This window comes from Neocloeon triangulifer, unplaced genomic scaffold (assembly GCF_031216515.1).
Source record: "Neocloeon triangulifer isolate White Clay Creek 2 clone unplaced genomic scaffold, ASM3121651v1 ptg000009l, whole genome shotgun sequence".
In the NCBI taxonomy this organism is placed as follows: Eukaryota; Metazoa; Arthropoda; class Insecta; order Ephemeroptera; family Baetidae; genus Neocloeon; species Neocloeon triangulifer.
Genome location: NW_026775551.1, coordinates 5,701,367 through 5,726,125, shown reverse-complemented (window position 1 = coordinate 5,726,125; position 24,759 = coordinate 5,701,367). Strand labels below are relative to the sequence as shown.

At 38.0% G+C, this 24,759-nt stretch overlaps 1 protein-coding gene across 3 annotated transcripts in view; it reads right to left on the bottom strand.

Moving 5' to 3' along the window:
- Positions 1–8,084: 8,084 nt before the first annotated feature.
- LOC132195170 (enolase-phosphatase E1-like) overlaps positions 8,085–24,759 on the bottom strand; it is a 28,536-nt gene continuing 11,861 nt past the window's right edge. For 2 of the 3 annotated variants that reach the window (XM_059616986.1, XM_059616987.1), the window contains exons 2-9: positions 21,273–21,526; positions 18,851–19,090; positions 10,209–10,256; positions 9,985–10,032; positions 9,563–9,736; positions 9,376–9,507; positions 9,161–9,316; positions 8,085–8,628 (exon numbers count right to left, since the gene is read on the bottom strand). In XM_059616986.1, coding sequence (XP_059472969.1) covers positions 8,563–8,628; positions 9,161–9,316; positions 9,376–9,507; positions 9,563–9,736; positions 9,985–10,032; positions 10,209–10,256; positions 18,851–19,090; positions 21,273–21,467 — 1,059 coding nt within the window. In that variant the 5' untranslated portion in view covers positions 21,468–21,526 and the 3' untranslated portion in view covers positions 8,085–8,562. The remainder of the gene's footprint in view (positions 8,629–9,160; positions 9,317–9,375; positions 9,508–9,562; positions 9,737–9,984; positions 10,033–10,208; positions 10,257–18,850; positions 19,091–21,272; positions 21,527–24,759) is intronic. The other variant, XM_059616988.1, reaches the window with a different exon arrangement.

The following is a 24,759-nucleotide window of genomic DNA, read 5'->3' as shown; positions in this document are numbered from 1 at the left end:
TTAGCGAAATAAGCGATTGCTTAATTTGCTAATTTCGCTAGTTTAGCAATCTTAGCGAAATAAGCAACCATGGTCTCGAACGACCTCGAAGGCGACCTCGGACGGTCTCGAACGACCTCATATTTTTACATGGCAATTATTTAGGGGCAACAGTTGCCCCTTTGTCTCGAACGACCTCTATTGGTCTCAGGCGACCCTCTGGCGGTCTCGGGGTGTCCAACGGCCTCGAACTGTCTCAAGCGGTGTCGAACGTCCTCGGATGGTCTCGAGCGACCTCGGACTGTCAGAAGTATTATTTAAGGTTCGATCAGAAAATGGAATAAATAATTTAATTCAATTAATTAGACGAAAATTATTTTTGCATTTGTGAATATATAAACTATATTTTTAACTTAAATTGAATTCCACCTTTCTTTTTAATTTTTTTTAAATATAATAATCTTCAAAAAAAAACTTGCTGGCCTGGAATAATTTTTTGTGGCCTTATTTATAGAGTGATTAAAGTGTAATATTTTGTGAGAAAATTATAAAAAGTTTCATTTTCAATGCATGCAGGTGTTATATTTTTGTAACAAAATTTTCTACATTAAAAAATTCGCAAATCGATTGGAAAATTTATGTTAAATAAGTGGAGCAACTTAAATCACGGTATAAATAAGGCCACAAAAAATTACAGGCGCGGAGCGCCGCGAAATAATAAAAGGTTAATTCGGTGCGTAAAATTAGAAGACAAAATTCAAAGTAACTATACACAATAGGATTAAAATGAAGTATTTTATTGGGCTTACTTATGTCTAGGGCTGAGCGTTTTAGTCTATTTTTTAGGTCAAAATAGTCGACTTTTTTTGGTCGATTTTCGGCCTAAATTAAGTCGATTTTAGTCTATTTTCGAGGAAAAATAGTCTGTTTTAGTCGATTTTGAAAATTTAATAATTAAGGCAATAAGGTAAAAAAAAAATGTTTCAAAAAAGTTAGCTAGAAATGATCCAAATGGTCTGAAAAAGATTTTTAAATGGTTGCTAAAAGACATTTTTTTTTCAGTTAAGACCGTCACAAGGGTGGGCCAGGGTTCCAGGGGTGTGGGGTAAAAAAAAAATGTTTCAAAAAAGTTAGCTAGAAATGATCCAAATGGTCTGAAAAAGATTTTTAAATGGTTGCTAAAAGACATTTTTTTTTTCAGTTAAGACCGTCACAAGGGTGGGCCAGGGTTCCAGGGGTGTGGGGTAAAAAAAAATGTTTCAAAAAAGTTAGCTAGAAATGATCCAAATGGTCTGTCCAAAATTTTTAGATGGTTGCTAAAAAACATTTTTTTTCTGTCACGACTTCGTCGCAAGGGTGTGCCAGGGTTCCATACTCCAGGGGTGAGGGGTAGAAAAAAATTTGTCAAAAAATATAGCTAGAAGTGATCTAAATGATCTGTCCGAGATTTTTAGATGGTTGCCAAAAACCATTTTTTTTTCACTTGGAGCTCAAATTTAAAAAAAAAATCGAGACTTTTCAGCTATTTTAGTCGGTTTTAGTCTGTTTTTAGTCGAAATAGTCGATTTTTGTCCATTTAGTCGATTTTAGTCGATTTTGACCCTAGCTTAATCGACTCGAAATTGCATGATTCGTGCTCATTTCATAACCCTAACATCCTGCGAAGATCAGAAAAAAATAGTTGATCGACTAAAACGCTCAGCCCTACTTATGTCCCTTAATTGTGAGTAAAATAAATCCCGAAGGAAAATTAATAAACTAATTCTATCGAATAATCTGATTAATAGAGAATTAAATAAAGAGGCAGTTCAGTTGTAAATTAAAACAATTTTAATAATTCTTTTAACTACAAATCTCTCAAATAAACTAGCATATCTTGGCCAGTAACTGCAACAACAGTGTATTTATTATAAAAGAAAAGCTTTATTTTAATTTCAAAGGCTCACGTGTTGACTTTTTTCTTATAAAATGGTTTCTATAAAGCTTAAACTATTATATATTTAAATTTTAAACGTAACGTAACTTCAGCACTATCGCTCCGCTTTGAAGAGAAGTTAAGGGAAAAATGTGACAAACAGTAAATGAGAACTCATTTGAATTGAATTAAAATCTAATTCAACATTTTTTTACGATAAAAATATTTTTATTATGAACATTGTTGACTTTGAATTGTTAAAATTTTATTATATAAATCATATAAAGGACACCGTGTTATGGCAATCTCGGTCCCATGCGAGTAATTAATATTATTTTCATTGTAAAATTCGACTCAATATTATACCTAATTACTTACTTTTGATTATTTACTCATTAAAATAAGCAATAGCTAAATTAGCTAATTTCGCTAGTTCAGCAAACTTAGCGAAATAAGCGATTGCTAAATTTGCTAATTTCGCTAGTTTTGCAAAATTAGCGAAATAAGCGATTGCTTAATGTGCTAATTTCGCTAGTTTAGCAAACTTAGCGAAATAAGCGATTGCTTAATTTGCTAATTTCGCTAGTTTAGCAAACTTAGCGAAATAAGCGATTGCTTAATTTGCTAATTTCGCTAGTTTAGCAAACTTAGCGAAATAAGCGATTGCTAAATTTGCTAATTTCGCTAGTTTAGCAAAATTAGCGAAATAAGCGATTGCTTAATTTGCTAATTTCGCTAGTTTAGCAAACTTAGCGAAATAAGCGATTGCTAAATTTGCTAATTTCGCTAGTTTAGCAAAATTAGCGAAATAAGCGATTGCTTAATTTGCTAATTTCGCTAGTTTAGCAAACTTAGCGAAATAAGCGATTGCTTAATGTGCTAATTTAGCTAGTTTAGCAAACTTAGCGAAATAAGCGATTGCTAAATTTGCTAATTTCGCTAGTTTTGCAAAATTAGCGAAATAAGCGATTGCTTAATGTGCTAATTTCGCTAGTTTAGCAAACTTAGCGAAATAAGCGATTGCTTAATGTGCTAATTTAGCTAGTTTAGCAAACTTAGCGAAATAAGCGATTGCTTAATTTGCTAATTTCGCTAGTTTAGCAATCTTAGCGAAATAAGCAACCATGGTCTCGAACGACCTCGAAGGCGACCTCGGACGGTCTCGAACGACCTCATATTTTTACATGGCAATTATTTAGGGGCAACAGTTGCCCCTTTGTCTCGAACGACCTCTATTGGTCTCAGGCGACCCTCTGGCGGTCTCGGGGTGTCCAACGGCCTCGAACTGTCTCAAGCGGTGTCGAACGTCCTCGGATGGTCTCGAGCGACCTCGGACTGTCCGAAGTATTATTTAAGGTTCGATCAGAAAATGGAATAAATAATTTAATTCAATTAATTAGACGAAAATTATTTTTGCATTTGTGAATATATAAACTATATTTTTAACTTAAATTGAATTCCACCATTCTTTTTAATTTTTTTTAAATATAATAATCTTCAAAAAAAAAAAATTGCTGGCCTGGAATAATTTTTTGTGGCCTTATTTATAGAGTGATTAAAGTGTAATATTTTGTGAGAAAATTATAAAAAGTTTCATTTTCAATGCATGCAGGTGTTATATTTTTGTAACAAAATTTTCTACATTAAAAAATTCGCAAATTGATTGGAAACTTTATGTTAAATAAGTAGAGAAACATAAATCACTCTACAGTGAAGGCCACAAAAATTTACAGGCGTGGAGCGCCGCGAAATAATAAAGGGTTAATTCGTTGCGTAAAATTAGAAGACAAAATTCAAAGTAACTATACACAATAGGATTAAAATGAAGTATTTTATTGGGCTTAGTTATGTCCCTTAATTGTGAGTAAAATAAATCCCGAAGGAAAATTAATAAACTAATTCTATCGAATAATCTGATTAATAGAGAATTAAATAAAGAGGCAGTTCAGTTGTAAATTAAAACAATTTTAATAATTCTTTTAACTACAAATCTCTCAAATAAACTAGCATATCTTGGCCAGTAACTGCAACAACAGAGTATTTATTATAAAAGAAAAGCTTTATTTTAATTTCAAAGGCTCACGTGTTGACTTTTTTCTTATAAAATGGTTTCTATAAAGCTTAAACTATTATATATTTAAATTTTAAACGTAACGTAACTTCAGCACTATCGCTCCGCTTTGAAGAGAAGTTAAGGGAAAAATGTGACAAACAGTAAATGAGATCTCATTTGAATTGAATTAAAATCTAATTCAACATTTTTTTACGATTTAAATATTTTTAATATGAACATTGTTGACTTTTAATTGTTAAAATTTTATTATATAAATCATATAAAGGACACCGTGTTATGGCAATCTCGGTCCCATGCGAGTAATTAATATTATTTTCATTGTAAAATTCGACTCAATATATTACCTAATTACTTACTTTTAATTATTTACTTTTTAAAATAAGCAATAGCTAAATTTGCTAATTTCGCTAGATTAGCAAACTTAGCGAAATAAGCGATTGCTTAATTTGCTAATTTCGCTAGTTTAGCAAACTTAGCGAAATAAGCGATTGCTTAATTTGCTAATTTCGCTAGTTTAGCAAACTTAGCGAAATAAGCGATTGCTTAATTTGCTAATTTCGCTAGTTTAGCAAAATTAGCGAAATAAGCGATTGCTTAATTTGCTAATTTCGCTAGTTTAGCAAACTTAGCGAAATAAGCGATTGCTTAATTTGCTAATTTCGCTAGTTTAGCAAACTTAGCGAAATAAGCGATTGCTAAATTTGCTAATTTCGCTAGTTTAGCAAACTTAGCGAAATAAGCGATTGCTAAATTTGCTAATTTCGCTAGTTTTGCAAAATTAGCGAAATAAGCGATTGCTTAATGTGCTAATTTCGCTAGTTTAGCAATCTTAGCGAAATAAGCAACCATGGTCTCGAACGACCTCGAAGGCGACCTCGGACGGTCTCGAACGACCTCATATTTTTACATGGCAATTATTTAGGGGCAACAGTTGCCCCTTTGTCTCGAACGACCTCTATTGGTCTCAGGCGACCCTCTGGCGGTCTCGGGGTGTCCAACGGCCTCGAACTGTCTCAAGCGGTGTCGAACGTCCTCGGATGGTCTCGAGCGACCTCGGACTGTCCGAAGTATTATTTAAGGTTCGATCAGAAAATGGAATAAATAATTTAATTCAATTAATTAGACGAAAATTATTTTTGCATTTGTGAATATATAAACTATATTTTTAACTTAAATTGAATTCCACCATTCTTTTTAATTTTTTTTAAATATAATAATCTTCAAAAAAAAAAAAATTGCTGGCCTGGAATAATTTTTTGTGGCCTTATTTATAGAGTGATTAAAGTGTAATATTTTGTGAGAAAATTATAAAAAGTTTCATTTTCAATGCATGCAGGTGTTATATTTTTGTAACAAAATTTTCTACATTAAAAAATTCGCAAATTGATTGGAAACTTTATGTTAAATAAGTAGAGAAACATAAATCACTCTACAGTGAAGGCCACAAAAATTTACAGGCGTGGAGCGCCGCGAAATAATAAAGGGTTAATTCGTTGCGTAAAATTAGAAGACAAAATTCAAAGTAACTATACACAATAGGATTAAAATGAAGTATTTTATTGGGCTTACTTATGTCCCTTAATTGTGAGTAAAATAAATCCGGAAGGAAAATTAATAAACTAATTCTATCGAATAATCTGATTAATAGAGAATTAATTAAAGAGGCAGTTCAGTTGTATATTAAAAGAATTTTAATAATTCTTTTTACAACAAATCTCTCGAATAAACTAGCATATCTTGGCCAGTAACTGCAACAACAGTGTATTTATTATAAAAGAAAAGCTTTATTTTAATTTCAAAGGCTCACGTGTTGACTTTTTTCTTATAAAATGGTTTCTATAAAGCTTAAACCATTATATATTTAAATTTTAAACGTAACGTAACTTCAGCACTCTCGCTCCGCGCTTTGAAGAGAAGTGAAGGGAAAAATGTGACAAAAAGTTAATGAGATCTCATTTGAATTGAATTAAAATCTAATTCAACATTTTTTTTACGATTTAAATATTTTTAATATGAACATTGTTGACTTTTAATTGTTAAAATTTTATTATATAAATCATATAAAGGACACCGTGTTATGGCAATCTCGGTCCCATGCGAGTAATTAATATTATTTTCATTGTAAAATTCGACTCAATATATTACCTAATTACTTACTTTTAATTATTTACTTTTTAAAATAAGCAATAGCTAAATTTGCTAATTTCGCTAGATTAGCAAACTTAGCGAAATAAGCGATTGCTTAATTTGCTAATTTCGCTAGTTTAGCAAACTTAGCGAAATAAGCGATTGCTTAATTTGCTAATTTCGCTAGTTTAGCAAACTTAGCGAAATAAGCGAATGCTAAATTTGCTAATTTCGCTAGTTTAGCAAACTTAGCGAAATAAGCGATTGCTTAATTTGCTAATTTCGCTAGTTTAGCAACTTAAGCGATCCTATTATAAATAGGATATTATAATACTTTTTAATTATTGTTTATATAGAGAGCACAGAGTAGAGCAAAGTATTTTGGAAATTGGAAGAGTATACAATGAATAAGTTGATAAATTGATACATGAGCGCGAGCGAATCAAAGTAATTTTTAATGTGTGCACTCATATTAAAAAGTATTAGTAAAAGTATTCAATTTTGAAGTAAAGTTAATAAAAAAATATAAATCTTAAAAATTGCTCTGCACCGTGTCAATGGCGATCTCAGTCCCATGTGAGTAATTAAACAATATTATTTTATTAGCAATTGATAAATTTGCTAATTTTGCAACCTTAGCAAATTAAGCAATTGCTATACTTGCTAGTTTAGCCATAAGTATAATGCACGAAAAAAAATGCTGAACGCCGTAACTGCAGAAACAGTTATACTGCGCAGGGATTATTGAAACTCATAACTTCTTTGTTATTAAGGTTATGAATTATTTTTCACTTTCAAACCAGTTTCAAACGGTGGAAGAAATTCAATGAAAATAAATATAATATTTTTGTAGAAAAGCTGTCTTTCAATTCAAATCACCAAAAAATCATGACGATAATGAGAGTAATTATGTAATTAATGAGTTCTTTTACTTTTAAATTTTTTTGGCGGAACTGTAAATCAAACAATACATTTTGATTTTTAACAAAGATTTCTTTATTATCATTAACTTCCATCATTGATCAGTTGTTGCACATTACAAAAAGACAGAAATACACGCTTTGTGATAATATAAGCACCTCTAAAAATAAGAAAGAACCTTGAAATTTCTTACTGGATTAATTTAAATGCATCAAAATAGAGAACCGAATTTCTGCTTGTAGTTTTGTCAATATTTCCTTGTATAGAGAGGGAGAGAGAGAGATACAAAATTTGTTCATTTTTATACACCTCAAAGCAAAATAATTATATTTGCATTCACATAATATCTAATACGTCTAGCTGTGAGACAGGAGAGAAATTAATTGCATACCATTTTCAAACCAAACAAAAGTGGACAAAATATTTGCATTGCTTTTTGTTAGGCTAAATAATCACAGCAACTGTTCAATTTTCAACCGTCTTCGTAATTTTCGCGAACCCATCCAATGATGAAAAAGCAATCTCATCTGCAAGCGAACCACAGTTTTCGGTTGCAGGCACACCATCGTTGTTGTTCCAGGATACAGACGTATAATGATAATAACTAATTCTCTCGCCTACTACACAGAGTTATATGCTCAACTAAAATGCGTCTACTTTCAAAAATGTACAACTGAGCTGCCGGCATGTTCAGTATATTTTTGCTGTAGAAATTTAGAAACATGTAAGTGTGATGTCAAAATCTCGGTACAAATTGGCATTTAAAAAGTGTGTGAATATGTTGTATAATATTGATAGAAAATGTTCATCTAGCTATGATACTCCTACCACATAATTATTATTACCTACTTATCCATACATTGTATTTCATATAAACAAGCTAAACTGTCGTCAAAGTATTGATCTAAATTATCGCGCATCATTTCTACAGATACAAAATTCATTCAAAAATATAATTTCTGGTAATTTTCGTCATCAAAGGAAGCAGTCAGCTGAAAAACTCAAATGTTCCACAACCAAATGTCTCCTTTAAGCAATGTTTTTATTTCTCCAATTAAAATTATCTACTTTATTGACAAAGCACTTATTTATTATCCAGAAAAGAAATTTATACAACTCATGGGAGAAAGAACATGAAAAAATATTGCCAGTCCAGTAACAACGAGAGTCATCCTTAAAGACACCTTCCTGTTATTGGCTTTATTACAGTGCTTGAGCTCAGCAGCAGACAGTTTTACAATCATCGTTTTCACTGTTGTTTGAAATTTTGCTTGTCAAAAGAGTTTTTGCATTACTTGCTAAATGACAAATCATCGATTGCGAGTATTCAAATTTTTACTCCTCCTTACAGTTCTAGGTAAAAATTTATTAACGTGGCCCCTGAATGCAAGTATGCTGGTAAAGAGAGAGAGATATGGGCACAAAATAAAAATTAAGAATCGACCATCTTCATTAATATTATTCAAAGTCCAATGATATAAGGAGGGGGTTCACTTGAAGCAGAAATCTTCTCTTCTAGCCCCAAGACGAAGAACCAATTTACTTCTTATTCTTCCGCTTTTTCTTCTGCTTGTTGCTGGTCTGCTTCTGGGGCATCTCCGTCTTCTTCGACCTGGAATAGTAAGGGGATCAATTCCAGAATTGACAGTTAGATCGGCATAGAAACCCGGCTCGTTCATGCAAGCTCTCAGCAGGCGTTTTGTACATGGGGCAAGTGGTGGGCTGAACATTTATCTAAAAGTTTTTTTTTAATTCTTAATCACATTAAGCGCACAGACGGCACAAAAATTAATGCTTACCAATGAAGTGCTTGGTTATTAAATTATGATCGAATTGTAATTTAACATAATTTAAAATTAAGAAGCGAAAGTCTTCAACATTAAAACAAACATTTAACATGTATAGTCGGCAATGAATGATAAAGCTGATGAGGTCACAGAGAGAATTAACACAATTTTTGTCAGCTCGCAAATATATTTCTAGGGGGTTGCCTTGACTGAGCGAAATAATGCAATGTTAATGGAAAAAGTTACTTCAACCCATGCAAATCTATGTACACAAAAATCTCTGAGGGTTACAAAAGGTCTGCAGGCGCAAGAAAAAGCGTCCAATCCCGCTGACAATTTGGAACCAGCATATCTCACCTGTTCACTCTCAGCTGCCTTCGCCTCGGCCTCAGGAGTTTCCTCGCTCTTCTCTTGGCTCTCCTCTTCAGCAGGGGCAGCAGTAACTTCCTCCTCAGCCTTGACCTCTGGTTCGGCAGCAACAACGGCCGGCTCTTGGGCAGGCTCAGCTACGACCTATGGCAGAAAATGAGATGAGTAAAAAAGACACCACATTTCCGAATAAAATCAAAAACCTCAGGCTCGGCAGGAGTGGGCTCGGGAGCAGCAGGCGCCTCCTCCTTCTTTTCCTCAACTGGCTCGGCCACCTTCTCGGGCTCGGCAGCGGTTTCGTGAGTCTCCTCGGCAGGTGCAGGTGTTGATTCAACCTGGTTTTTTTTTTATAATAACTTCAATTTTCAAAAGTTTAAAAAGCTAGCAGACCTCAGGCTCCTTGGTTTCCGTCACAGGGGTCTCTTCGACCTTCTCCTCAACCTTTTCTGCAACGGCAGCAGAGACAGGGGTGGCAGGCTGGACAGTAACAGCTGGCACGGCAAGTTCTTCAGCAGGAGGAGGGGTGGTGGGCAAAGGGGGTGGCACTTCTTCTCCGGACTTCTCCTGTAAAAATTGCAAAGTTCAATGAAATTCACAATGAATAAATAATTTAAAAATGTGTGATTTTGATTAAATTTACTCCTTTTTTGATCATAAAAAAGAGCAAAATGGTAAAAAAAATTCTTACAGATTAAAAGTCTTTGTTGGTTTTAACCAAAAGTATTATGTTTTGGAATTAATTTTAAAATTTAACTTTAATGAAATTTCATATAAAAAAATGCTGCATATTTAAGCCTCATTGGATGACTCACCTCTGTCTTTTCGACCTCCTTGGTTTCCTCGGGCTTCTTCTCGGCATCCTGAAAATTTGCACCAAAATTTATTAAGCAGCGCGTAATGAGATATGAACAGCGTCTCAGCCGCAGAGATCAATCATGTGACAAGGGAGTGGCCATGGCAATTGGTATTGAATATCAGTGAAGGGATGCGTGTACGTCGGAGAGGCTGCGTGCGAGCGAGTCACAAGATTACTCACCTGCTTGGGGGCCTCCTCCTTCAAGTCTCCGGCCTCCTCCTGGGTAGCCTGAAACACACAAGCGTGCGTTACACACAATGCCGTGAATACATAATTCGGCGACTTAATTAAGACACACACAAAGAAGTTGCGGCCACTTTGCTGCGCGTCCATTGTTCTCGCATGCAAATCAAACCCATTCACCGATTTGTCCTTGATCATTTCGGCAAGACACCCTTGCCAGATGAATGCACACCAAGATCGGAAACCAATGTCACTTTGGGTAGTGCATAAAAATGTGGGGGAACTCATCGGAATTAATAATTTTTCGTGAATTGACTTTAAGTAAGATGCTGTGTATTTCATATTTAAGCGGATATTAAATAAAAAAAAAGAATAATTAATTTTCGCATGATTTTTTTCCTCTGTCTACCTAAATTTGATTTCTGAAGCTATTTTTGATATTTATTTAAGAAGAAATTATCAAATTGAAGAAAAATATGTCACAAAAGTTGATTTTTTTTTTTACAAATTTAACCAGAAAAATTTTGGTTAGATTTATAATAAAAAATAATAATTTCTCAAGACAAAAAATATTAAATGCTGTAATGAAGCGCAATTTAATTATATTTTGAAGTTTTCGTCTGTAAAAAGTTAATAAACGAGTAGAGAGAATAAATATAAAGATAAAAGTCCCCTATTCATGGCAAGAGCTTTTGCCATTTGGCCTGTTGCTAGAAAAAAGCCACCCCGAGTGAGTAATAGCTCGAAACGGCAACAAGTTCTGGAAAAATATTTGGCTGGCAAACCTGTTGAACGACTTCGTCAGACATATCGATGGTCGGGCTGCGAAAGGGCACGAAAAACTGCTGGCAAAAAGTCAACACTGGGCACGCGCGGTCACAAAAGAAAGAATGAATGAAGCACCCAAGAGTGGCGCGCCGCTTTTATAAGACAACCATCCCTCCAGCGAATGTAAGCAGCTCTAATTAAGCAGGAGGAGGAAGGGGGGCCCGACACAATATTATTGATAGTAACATCATCGCGATCAAACAACATTGTGTGTCACGGCGGTGAGAGAAAAAGAAAAAGGTGCGAGGCGTCGCGAGCGCGCGGCGCCCGATTGTTGACGCGGGGATCAAAATACCTGCAGGGGGATTACTCGGCCAGCAGCACACGCGGGCCGCGAGGACCCCGCCCTAGCTAGGGGTGTGACTGCCGAATTTTCGGCCTGCGCCTCGCACCAAATAAATACCAGCCAGCATCTCGCTGCGTCATGTGACACGATAAATCATGAACTACTAACTGCGGCTACTCTCGTTCACAGACACTTTGTTCGGATTGATCAATTATCTTGGACCCCTGCGGAGAATAAACGGGCGGGTGGTTTACTGATTCTCATATTTCCTGTGAAATAAAAATTGATGTGTTTTACTCAGCAGAGCCTAGAATAAAAAAATTCTAGGTCGAAAAATGCAAATGGAAGCAATTTATTTATTATTTTATTTGTCAAACAGCTGCATAAAAATGTTAATTAAGATTTTTGGCCGTTTTTTGTTCACTTTTAATAGAAAAGACATACTTTTTTTGGTTATTTTAATCCAGAAAGGAACACTCCCCTGACAATTTAATTAAAAATAACTTGTGCTGTTTTGCAATTCAACCCCTGAAAGTTCCTTCTAAAATAGTTTTTACCTGATAAAAAAAAATAATGATAAAAAGGAACAAATAAGTAATTTTTTTAATTTATTTATTGTTTTTATAAAATTACTTTCAATATATTTTTTAGAGGTATCCCTGAATTATTTTAAATTAAATCGCGCTCTTAAGAAAAGCTTTTTTATTTCCAAATCGGTCCAGAGATCAGACAACTCAATAGAAGATTCTCTTTTTGTGGTAGATCAAAATTGATTCTATATTTGTTCAGGACTGTTTGAGGAAAGTCTCTAAAACAAGCAAACCGCCTCTCGACTATTTCCACTCAATTTCCTCCAAAATTGTTTGCCTGATAAAATCGACCGCACATATATGAATCCCAATGGAAAGTGCCCAGATCACTTTTCTAAACGACTTCTTTCTGAACGAGCGAAATTCCTAGTTTGCAGAAATGGATACAGGCGAAGATGATCCGCGCACGGTGTTAGAACTTTTTAGCAATCTCGAGTGTCGCGAGTCAGAAACCTCAACTCAGGGTAATTCAAACGCGCGCTTCTCGCCAGGCAACGCGTCATTTGAGCGATCTTGGCGACAATCTCTCTGCTCGTGTCAGTAACGGCCGATTTGAAAATAAAGTGACGCACAAAGCCCGAGAAATGGGCCACCAACCAAAACCGAGGGGCAAAAAATTCGTGAATTTCGCAGCGAACTTGATCTTGAGACCTTTGTTTTGCAAAGTGGGAATCGGCCGGTGATGGGAATGAGTCGTGGCGGAGCCGCCGCACAACGCCTGATCGAATTTCCCTTCGGCAAAGGTCAGACCGATGGAATCAGAGTCCGCCCGTCAAGGAACTATGCCGTTTCATTACACGAACGAGAAAGAGATGCACCGGCGAGGAATTTGCATACTTGGGTGAAACCGCAACGTCTCGCCGCAGAGAAGCAACCAAGCTTTATACAATTTATTTCCTGCGGCGTCTGCAACTTCAAACTTTACCCCTGGGAGATAATTTGATAGCGAAACTTAATTGGACAAACTTTTCTAAGCACCTGGAGATTTGCGCCTGCGACGTAATATTAGGTAAGGCACGTGACGAGAACGACGCTGATGATGCACCTCGAGAAAGAGAAAGAATCGCGCGCTCGCGATTTGTTTTTGCATCAGATGCATAATTAGATGCACGCAGAGAGCGAAAACAAAAACACCTTTGGATATTTATTGCAGCAGGAATTCCAAGAGATAACGCGAGAAGAGAAACTGCGCAATACAGGACTTCGGAAACGTATTGGCAATTAAAGCCCTGGTAGATAATTTGACACAAGACGGACGCCACTCATGTTGCATCAGAGTCAAGCAGGCGCCGGAGATCGCACGCGTTTCTTATTTTTTCCTTTTACGCAATTGTTGCTGACTGCAACTCTTATATTATGATTTATTTGGATAAACAAATTTTTTATCAATCAATTTTTTTATGACATTGAAAGAAAAAAAAACTGGTTGGCTTTGGTTTTATTTCAAAATAAGGATATTTAACAAAAACCTAACTACAGATAATATTTGGGTTTTTTATGGAAATTAATGAAAAATATGAAAATTATGAAATAAAATTTGTTATTTATAAGCAAGAATAAATTTCAATTATTCTTTGAAAAGATTTTTTCAACAGAATTAATTATAAATTTACATTTTGTGAAACAAATTGGAATAAAAACTTTTTTAGGTGCTTTAATTAAAAAATTAAAGCCGTTGGTGCTACTAGATACAATATAATTTTTAAATTGATTTTTATTGCATCTCCTGCTGTTTAGAAATTTGGGTGATATTTTTAAATCTTCTTTATTATACACATGTCATGATTAAAGTCGACGATGACTGTTGCTGGCGAAATTCAGCCGGCGCGACTGGAGCGGCACCTCGGATATTCAATCCGCGCAGTTTCGCGTTTTTGCTCTTTCTTTTTTTTTTCTCTCTCTCTCTGCAGGCAAAAACAGGCTTGTGCAGTTTCAGGCCGTGTTGGATTTTAGCGCCACGCCATCGCACCAATGCGAAGCGGCACGTGAAGATATTTCAGCGCGGCACCCGAGGAATTCATATGCATAACTGCGTCTCTTTCTCTCTATCGCATAGGCCGAACGGATTATGAACGACGCAAAGTGAGAGATTCTTGAGTTACACGCCGGTATTGTGTTTCGCGCTCTTTGAGCAATGGCACTCATCATCGGGCACCAGAATAAAACGCGCGAGGATCCTCTGCGTCATTATCGCGCACGCAACAAAATATCTTTTTCTTTATTTGCGCCGACAGATGTGTCGCGTGTGCCTTGCGGGTTGGCAACCGGCGCGACTCGAGCAGCCATTATCGCCAATGAAGACCAGCAGAGAGGATTCGCGCGCCCATAAGATTGGAGACGAGGAAGAACGATGGGACCAGACGATTGACAAATTGTTCAAGCACCACTCGCTGATTGCAATTTAAGTCTGTCTGGCTCCATGACAATTAACAAGCGGCAAAGTCTCACGCGGACTTCGGAGAAATGTATACCAGAATGACGTTTAGAATTTAAGTCTCTCATAAAACACTTGAGCTTGATTTTTCTAGGAATTTTGTTATTGTGGTTGCAATAATGACTGAATTTTAACATTTTAATTTGCATTTATTTTATTGTTTCATTTAATATTGATTTTTCTTTTGAATAAAAACTTCTTTTGCTTTGGGCTTTGGACAAAATTAAACCGTAATTCTGGATTTTTTAATCAGGAGAAAATTATAAAAGTGCATTTTTTTTTAATTTATATTGATTCCAATTATTTAAAATGTTGCAGTTTTCGTCTCCAGAAGTTTTAATGCCAAAAAAATTATTTTAACATTATATATTTCAATCATACTTGATTAAAGTTTTTACTTGAAAATATTCAAACTTCGTTTGAATAAAAAAAATACTCCAAAACGTCTCTCCTTGGAAATTTTTGGACAAACAAAAGATAAATCATTTCCACGGGTTCTTCAAGCATGGCGCAAAAACTGGCTTGAGTGAGGACAAGTGCAGTCTTTAGAGCTGCTTTAGAAGAGCAAACAAAGCAAAACACTCTTGTGTATAATTGATTCCAGGGGGCGATGGGAGCGACTGCTGATGAGTTGAATTAGAGCCCTTCCTTGATACAAAGAAGGGCATTTCCGTTGCACTGATAAAGACAACACAAGCGAGCACCACTACTCGGTAGCAACAAAAAGCAGCGAGAGCGCGCAATTAAAACAACGACCGGCCGGCAGCAGCACAATCCCGACTCATTCTTTCAAACGTAATTCCAGTCAGCGCAAAACACAAACTCCTCCCCGCACCATAACTACGCGCAATTTTTTCAGCTTCTTCTTCCTCACCAGATGCTGCGGCTGCCGTTTGCAAAAATTATTTCTCCAGGCTCGTTTGTTCGAGTGAGATTTATGCTGCACAGACGTCGAGTAACGAGGCCTCTATTTTTAACAATTGTCAAGCGCCACGATTTTAGAGCGACACATGCTCACTTATGTCGCGACTGCATGTCCCTTGTTGGCCAAACGAACGCCTCATCAAACTGTCATCGCTGATTGTTACTTATTTTTATTGGCCCTCCCAGATTTGGTTTTTAAACGTTGCCTGAACAATTAATATCAAATAAATAATCGAAAAAGTAGAAAATAAAATTGCTGCTATTTTTACAAAAAAGTAAAATCCTTTTATGATGCTTTGGGGGAGAATTATAAATTAATTTTTATATGAAAACACAGAGAAATTTAAATATTTAAAAACCGAGTTTTTTTGTTGTTATTTTTCTAATAAAATTAAAAAAATTCTTTAGCTCGTTGCGAATTACGAAAGCTCAGAAATTTGAATTAATTATCAACTTAGTTAATCCAGGCGAGAGAGTGCCTTGTGGGAATTTTGTGCGTCTCTGATGGCATCGCCGCAGAATTAAAACAAGTCTGGGAAAGCAAACCAAGGCCGGAGAGGAGGTGAATCGCCAAATTACAGCTGGAAATGCTAATTACACGGCGAGATTTGCTGTCGACGAGCACGTACGTTGTCAGGCTACACTGCTGGGCAAGAACGTCAGCGGAGAGATGCGCAAAGGCGAGCAGCCTGCAGCTGTTCACCAGAATGGTTTCCGTTGACGCAGCAACCGGAATAGTAATAATCTCATTATATATTGCTTGCCCTGTAATCACGGGCGTGCTTTTCAAAACAACGCCGTAATTATCACCAGGATCACAAAAATGTACGGCCGGGCGTCCTTCGCCGTTGTGCAATTCACCTGCGAGTGGCTGCACATTCGGGGAATTTTTCGTTCTCAGGAGTGTCGAGTTGCCGCCGGATTATTTTTATATTTCCACGACCGCCATATTTCAGCCGCGCGCATTCCATTTACGAAATAATCTCGCGCCTCGATTTTATTATTTGACACGCTTTCAACCCCCAGCTGCATGCGTGGTGACACGCTGGGGGATGATCCAGCGTGACAGGTCCCCAGAAAGAAGCGAGCAGGTTGCTTTTCTCTCTCTTGAGACGCGTCTTCTCTAGCCCTAGGAGCTGCTCAGCTATGAAAGATTGGAATATTTCAGCCTCTTATGCACGCTCAAGATGGCAAGAATAAATCCGTGCGTCCCGCGCCGTAATTGAATTCTCGCCAAGAGAACACGGAAATGCATTTAACGAGTTTGTTGGAATGGAGCGTAAACGCTTTTTCATTTTGAAATTGATTGATAACTTTTTATGGGACGGAAATAGTTTTAAATTTTAAAACGTCCCAAAGTTGTTGTGTCTGCGACCAAGTATTATATTAAATTTTTTTTTTAGAGCCCGGGATTTAAAGATTTACAATTTATAGCACCAATCGGAGTTTAAAAGCAAGAAAGCCACAAATCAATCCTTTAATATTTTTTCTATTGGGACGTTGATTTATATTTCATTCATTTGTGAAAAGCGTCTTCCTCGGCTTTAACCTACCCCAAGGTCGTTCAGATTTATGGTAATACGTTGAATAGACTCTGGGAATGGAGTGGAAGCAGGTAATGGTGACGCCGAATAAACGACTCAAAAAGCAGAGACACGGCACTTTTGATAGAATCTTTATATAAAATCATTCCCGGCATTTCGTCCGCGGATGATAAAATCCCATTATTATTTGGCTCGGGTAAAAAAAAACGGTTCAATTTTATCTCTCTGGAGAGACTGCGCCGGCAATAAAAGAGCGAAATAAGTTTGCGTCATAAAAGCGGATCATCTGAGAGGGCGATTTATTTGAGAGCCGCGTCCCCTGCGTAGCTACAGAAAATATTAAGGGAAATTCTGGTGAATCCAGCAAAAGTTGAGACTAGTGGGTGCTCGGGAAACCCAAAATCTAATTTCCTCCTTAATTTGAAGCCGTGCTTTGTTGCCGGCTGAATAAAATTACCGTCGATTCTCGCCGGGGCGTGGTTATTGTGTTGCGAGGAAAACGAGGAAGGAAGCCATGGAGAATATTTAACGCCAGTTATGGGGGTGTGAAAGAACCAGGCCCACGCACAACGTGAAATTGGAGGTTAAACGAGCAGGGGTGGAATTTAAAATATAATACAAAATATAAAAATTAAAATGCATTTCTATGAAAAGATACATTTTCAAAAGAGAGAAATAGTGCAAAAAAAAAATACACTGGATTGTAAAAAAAAAATGATCACTCAAATGGGATAAAATTCAATACTCCTTACATCTTTTCTAAGCAATTTTTTCCTTCAGAGCATTTTCATTAGAGGGCGAAATTTAAATAATTAATTTATCAAATTTAGCAGAGTATTCCGTGAATGGCTGTCCTCGTTCCTTTGACCAGGATAGTCTCACAGTTTTTTTTTTTTTTTTTACCACATTTGACGTAAAAAGTAATGTATTCGCGCAGACGATCGTCATTTGAAGACTTTTCCTCATTCGCTAAAAGGGTTCAAAGCGACGCCGCTCGTCGTTCGCCAGCCATCGGACGGCGCATTTGAATGCAAATAAGCAACACTGGCGTACAGTGAATGTGGAGTAGCCTGCACATTCACTACTACCCCACTCTGAGTGGGGTGAGTGCATCATCGCGCCGGCCGGCCGGCAGGCAGGCAGGCAGCCGGCAGCAGCAGCATCGTGGGGAACGCAAAGGGTGGCTTTTTGTGCGAGATCAATAGAGTCAGACAGAAAAGGGGGCCTAGACTGGGAGGCGGTTGCCATGGCGACCCGCAACACACAACCCCCGTCTGTTCCAACGCGGCGTGGACGACTCGTGCGGTGCAGCAAGGGCGTGTGAGAGAGAGAAAGAAGCGATAAAAAAGCCGGCGAACTGCTTTTATTCGCGCGTTATGCCACTTTCCGCGCTAAATAATTTCACATCAAATGCTGCTGGGCAGGTGAATTTATGACCAGTTAGGCCGGCGCCGAGGGGAGGATGCGACCGAGCGATCGGCCATTCTCGGAAGGAAAACATGCCCAGACTTGTGAATTGGCTGGTAAAAAAAATCCAACGCCAACCATCGACAATAAGCCTGTTAATACAATTTTTAACTCAATAATTTAAATTGTTGTTCTAGATTGTTCTTAATATTAATTGACAGAGATAAAAAATTTAAATGTGTCAAAAATACATTTTTAATTCAAATAAATTTTCTCTTTGACGGAAATTCCACAATATTTGATTATTTCTCGTGATTTCTTGTATAACTGCTCAAGTAACCATTCAAAATCATGTTCCTTAATCGCGGATAAATCAGGACTTTACTTCTTGTAGGGTGAATTTCATTACCCAGCTTACAAAGCTTAGCAGAATGAAAAGTGCACAACAGGAGATCCGTTGACAAGGACAAACGATTTTGGCTTTCCCGAAACAGATTTCAATATCCTGCACGCGCCCCTTTGCAAATTGCAGTTTGATTCCGTCCAATTGCTCTTTATTCCGACTCGGCAGTTTCATCTCGCAAGCGGCCACAACCTCTTTTATTCGATGCAATTTTTTCACTCACCTCCTTCTCCTTCTTCTTCACCTCCTTCTTGTCCTTGCGCGAGAAGCTGATGGATCTGAAGCTGAACTTCTTCTTTTTCTTTTCCTTCTTGGGCTTTTCCGGACTGGAAGAAGAGGCCTCCTCTTCGTTGGTGCCATTTTGCTTCTCGACGGGAACAGCTTCGGCGGCATCAGCGGGCAAGGAGTCGTCTTCGGCCTTGGCCGCAGGAGCCACACCCTTTTCAACCTCACCGTTCTCCTTCTGCAATTAAAGCAACAATTAAGTCAATTAAACACAAAAATTTACAGATTTATATTTTACTAGAATTTTTGAGCTTAGCTACTGCGGCAAGATTTCTATCTATAGAATTAATCTGGTATATAATATAGGATGAGCTAAAAAGTGAAAAGTGCTGCTGAATGGTAGTTTTATCTCTGTTATAACACTTGATGAGGCCATAAACGGGCGCATATCAAAGTGGTGATATTTAGTGATGAATCGCCGAATTACGTTCCAACCCTTGTTGCCGCCAACAAAGCGGCTGCGGCGAAACAAAAGACCGCCGTCGGCAGAGGTGTCAGACAAAAACGAGTTTGGCCTGTTTCTCTGTCTGCCGGCCTCCCAGGGGATGGACCGATGAATAATTTGACTGCTGATGGGTCAAATCCGTCGCGTACAATATACGCAACGTTGCTTGTTATTGCTGCGAACACATCAATCCCTCCCCCACGATGTGCATTTGTAATTGTTAAATTTCTCCCCCGCGAGAGAGAGACGTATCGATCCAATTGCAACACATTGGCCAACAAGGCAAGCAAGCGAGTCTGGAAATGCATGAATCACGGTGTGTCTGCCTCATTAAAGAACGCCGGGCACGCCTGATCAATGAGAGGGTTGCCTCGGGGAGACTGGCTGGTAACGGAGAAGCACAGGGGGTTGAAATGTATGTAAGCAAGTTGTGCAATCGTTGGTTATTTTTCAATTTTAAATTTTTTTTTATCGAATTTCAATAATTTATTTTATTTATAAAGTTATCAATGGTGGAACATATCATTAACTTCATTAAATTCATATTTTGTAATCCTATTTCTTTTTTGCACTTTTTAATTGAAAAACATTATTAAAAAGCAGCATCTGTGTAGCGAAAATTTTTCAACGGTCAAAGCTCGGCAGACGCAACACAACAATAAAAGTGATTTAAAGCCCTTCCTGTGGCCGCCGCGGAAATAATTCTCCCCACATTATTAGCGAAATCCGCGCAGGCTGGAGAGTTGTGCAAACACGCGGTGCCCCAGCGCGCGTTTGCCGCACATTTCTGTAGCAAATTGTTTTGTGCGGAGATATGCAAATTTCCGTGTAGTGCAGCGGGACAAAAGCAAAGCACTGCGCCCTTCCTTGCAAAATACGGTAGCACAAGAGGCAAATATTGACTCTTTTGATATGATCCGCATACTTCAAGCTCCCTAGTTTAATCACAACTTTTTTCAAGTCACTAAATAAGCAAAGAACCGACTCACAGTCTTGCATTTTTATATAAAAAATGGCATGCAAAAGGTAACCTTTGGGACTTTCTACATTAAAACGCGGTTCTTATATAATTGAATTAAATTAAGCCGCGCAACTTTTTCGTCTGCACAACAAGCAATGCAATGGGCAAGTCACGCCAAATTTAACCAGAACGGTCCCTCGGCGCCAACCGGGAAATGCAATTACTCACCGGCGCGCGGTGCATCGAAAGCGAAAACCGGCGGCACTGCTTGGTCTAACTGGCTCTCTCGCACTCGGATAAACGAACAACGAGTTGCTTTTAGCGCGCGATAAATTTCAATTAAGCTCAAGTGCCTTTGATGTTGCTTCGGTTCTGTGCGCAATTCAAATTTGCATGCCGCTGCTGTATTGATTTATTCTCTTGCTAGCTTGTGAGCGCCGCAATCAATCAAAGCGAGGCCCGCCGATATTGTTTATTGTGAAGCAATCTGCCTGGAGCCGAGCGAGTGTCATCCAATTTTTTGCTCCGGTCCGAAATTACATCAAAAGTTGTGAACGATTTTCCGTGTTCATTTCCAACTTGCTGCCCTCATTCTTTTTTCGTCCTGACACAATAGGTGCTCTTGACTAATGGCTCTATACGCCACAGTCAATTACGGTCAGTGCGTCTGAACAAATTAATTAACCGTAAAAGTAAAAAAGTTTGCTCTTGTTCATCAGCAGCCAAACTTCTTTTCACCAGCATCCTCAAGGACCCATAAATAAAAATAAAAGAGCCTAATTTAGATGAATCAGCTAGAAGTGATTTTCAACTCTAATAGTAACTAGAATTTTAGTAATAACTTTAGAAAATAACTAACAACTTAAGTAAATAACTTTAGTAAGAAAGAAGTGAAAACGTTTGCATTAATAAAAATAAGCAACTTTTAATTACAATTAAAAAAAAAACACTTACCGGTTCTTCAGCGTGTCCATTGTGTGGGGTGGTGCCGTTCGGCGCCTTGTTCTCGTCGTTGTCTACAATCTTCTCAACCTTGCCGACCAACTCGGAGCCATCGTCGGCCACCTTGCCGACAACGCCATTCTCGCCCTCGCCCTTCTTCGGGGTGGCTGTGATGTCGACGGATCGTTTGCTCTGTCCCATACCCATGGCGCCGGCTGTTTTATAAGATGCTTCGCTGGGGCGATTAAATTATTGACTGAGGACGGCTGCAACAAAAAGAGAAGAATTCCAGAGTTAATCAAGGAACAATGAGTGGCGAGGCTCGGCAAGAAGAGTGACCGGATGCAGGGAAATAACCAACGGTCTCTGCATTCGCCACTCGCACGGGCAAAAGAAAAAATTCAGTGTTATAATTGATCGCACAAAATAAACAGCGAAGCGGAAAATTCTCTGTGATATTTTTAATTGCATGTGCGCTTTTTTCTCATCAACAAAGCAAGCGAATATTTAATTCCGTATTTAATCAACGGGAATTATTATCGCTCCGAATTGTGACCAAAGCGAATTCCGTCTTTCATTGTGCTCGAAAGGAAAAACAGGTGCGCCGCATTAGTTGCACCATTGTGCAACACGTTTTTTGCCCCAACGGCTGCAGAGGATAATCTCAGGGTTCTGAAAGTACTGAAACGTGTAATGGGATTTTTACTGCTGCTTTTATACAGAAATTCTCAAATTAAAGTAGAGAAAAAAATATATTCAAAAGTGACGCCTGGCTTTTTAGTACTCGAGAAATGCACAATAGGCGCGTTAGATTACGCGAGGATTATTTGACGAGGCGGCGATCGTTATAGATAGTTATCTAGCCAAGTGTCAAGATGGCGCGCTAGATTGGAGAACGCTCGAGGGAAAAATTCCAATGCATGCGTGCGATTTGCACGAGGGACTCGCTCCATGTGCGTTTGCAAATGTGTATCGTGTTTTCTGTTGCAAAACAGATTTTGAACAATATGTATTTATTGATTGCCGAAGGCGTTCCGTGTTTTGTTCGTTCGCAGGAGACCTTTCCGGCCGTCGTCGGCACGTTTGTGCATTTGGTGCGGGCGGGGGGCACACGCCCTCCACCGGAAATTTGTCAAGATTTTTATGCAATTCATTTGTTCGCCGAGGAACAATAAAATAATTACCAAGGAAAAAAATCCAAATAATTGCACGAGGGGAAGAACAATGATCGCCCTCCTTTTAAAAGTGCCACAATTTTTGGTCAATAATATACAAACACGACGATAATTTTAATCAAGAACTCTCCCTTTTTCCTTTATAAACCACACTTAACAAAGATAAGCTTTGTTGGAAACGGTATTTAATAGTTTTGTTTTAATTAAAAACAAGGAACTCTGTGCACAGTTTGTTTTCAGGTCAATTAATTCGCTTTCAAGAAGTAATTTTGAGAAATATAAATTAAAGTTGAGGCACAAAAATGAATTTATTGCACTTTAGCAGCAGATTACTGAGATATATTTATATTTAATTTTGTTTTCGCCTTCCCTGAGCAATTAATCACGTGACCAGCATGATGATAGCAACTAATATTCTGCTGTTATTAACTACGCACGTCTGCGTCGTTAATATCATGCCGACAGTTTGCCGATTCTGAGAGGGCAGTTCATCCTTTACCGAGTCGCGCCTTCCGAGAAGTCTGAAGCAAAACGCGCCCGGCAGGCCTTTTACGCGCACTCGCGGCCAGGGAAAGCGCTTCGTTCATAGCGAAAATCTCCAACTCCATTCCTGGCTAATCAGAAACAATAAGGCGGGACACTATGCTTTTTTTTTGATAAGCATCGTGTCACGTTTGCTACCCAGGAATGCGATTGCGCGCGTTGACCTTTTGACACGTCCAGTTCCTCCGCTCACCAATGCCGCATTAATCAACAACAATTTGAGGAATTCGCCCCGCTCAAATAACTGTAATGAGCACCGAGTGTGAAAATAAATAGCTGAAGAGAAAGAGACAAGGCGGCCAATTCATAATGATGAATCCGTAACTGCGCGAGAGTGAGAAGGAGCGGCCGTTAAAATTGAGAGGCTGCGAGTTTTTTTGTAAAGCGGACGGACGGCTCGCGACCTTCTAGAGCCAAAAACTGACTCCTCGCTCTTCACCGACAGACCACAGGCGTAATATTCGAAACAGACTGTTGATGAGCTCGTTTGCCGACGGTGAAAGAGATGTGCTAAGAGTGTGGCACAAAAAGTCATGATTAAATTATGCGCTTTCTCAGCAGCCTGTTGAATAAAGTAAAAGAAATACAATATTTTTTTATCCCCTTCTTAGATTCAGGTTTGAATTTAGAATTGGAATTAGAAGTTGCATTACATAAAAACTTGTCAGTTTAAATTGCACTTTTATATAAATTTTGTATGGACACATTTTTGAATTTGATTTTTCTTTTAAAATTCCTTTATAGGTTTAAAATATTTGCAACGTGTTCCATGTTGACAACTTTTCCACTCTAGCAATTCCGAGTCAAGGTCTGAATCAGAGGTTTCGGTACGTCCGCTTTGGAATTCGTGGAAAAGCTTGATTTTTCGCGGCCATTTAACAGCGCCATGATTTTGAACGTGTCTATGTATTTATCAAAAATAAATAAATTTAAAAACCGTGAAAACTGCAAAATACGTGAACAGAAAAAAAATAATAAATTTAAAAATAAATTATAATTACAGCAATAGTTCCATTAGTTTAAAAATATAATTTCCTGAAAATAATTTAAATAATTTGATTGGAAAAATTCCTCTTAATTAGCAGTTGGCAGCTTTTTGCACGAAATCCTCATCACATCAACAGACAAATTCACGAGTTGACTTTTTATTACACGCCTGCTCATTTTTTCCAACGATTCAAGTGCGCCATTGTTGCCTTCACAAGACCTGCGGCCCCGATGCGCACCGGTCAAATGAAATCTTCATTTTTTATGACGCAACCGGCGCCGACGGACTTAGTTAGCGGCTTCACAAAAATTTGGTTCGTGTTTGAGGAGTTTCCTTCCTGCCCGAGGCACCACGTGACGCGTTTTGTTTATTTGCTCATTTAAAGCACCGATCCAACTAACTAAGCGACTCTCAGGAGCGCCGAATTCCAGCCCATTGAGAAATCACGGCGGTTCAGAATCTCCCTTGTAATAGAGTCACAACCAGTAGCATTTTCCAGTGGTTGGAAGCTCATTGAGTTTCATCGTGTTTTCTAGTTCATCGCCAGTGAAGATAGACGTGCTCTGCCTGCATTCCGATTTCATTAGTTTTTACGACAAGGTGATAACCAATACTTTAGTGGTTATTCACATCGTCGGCCGCCATGTTTATTATGAAAGTGCACGGCAGCAGCAGAGAGAGGCCCAATCGGACAGCCGCCGCACCCAGGAGAGAAAAATTACCTCGCTTGCAGGTGCTTTGTTTCACTTAAAAAAGTACGCGTGTTCACCACAAAATTTCGACGAGACTCGAG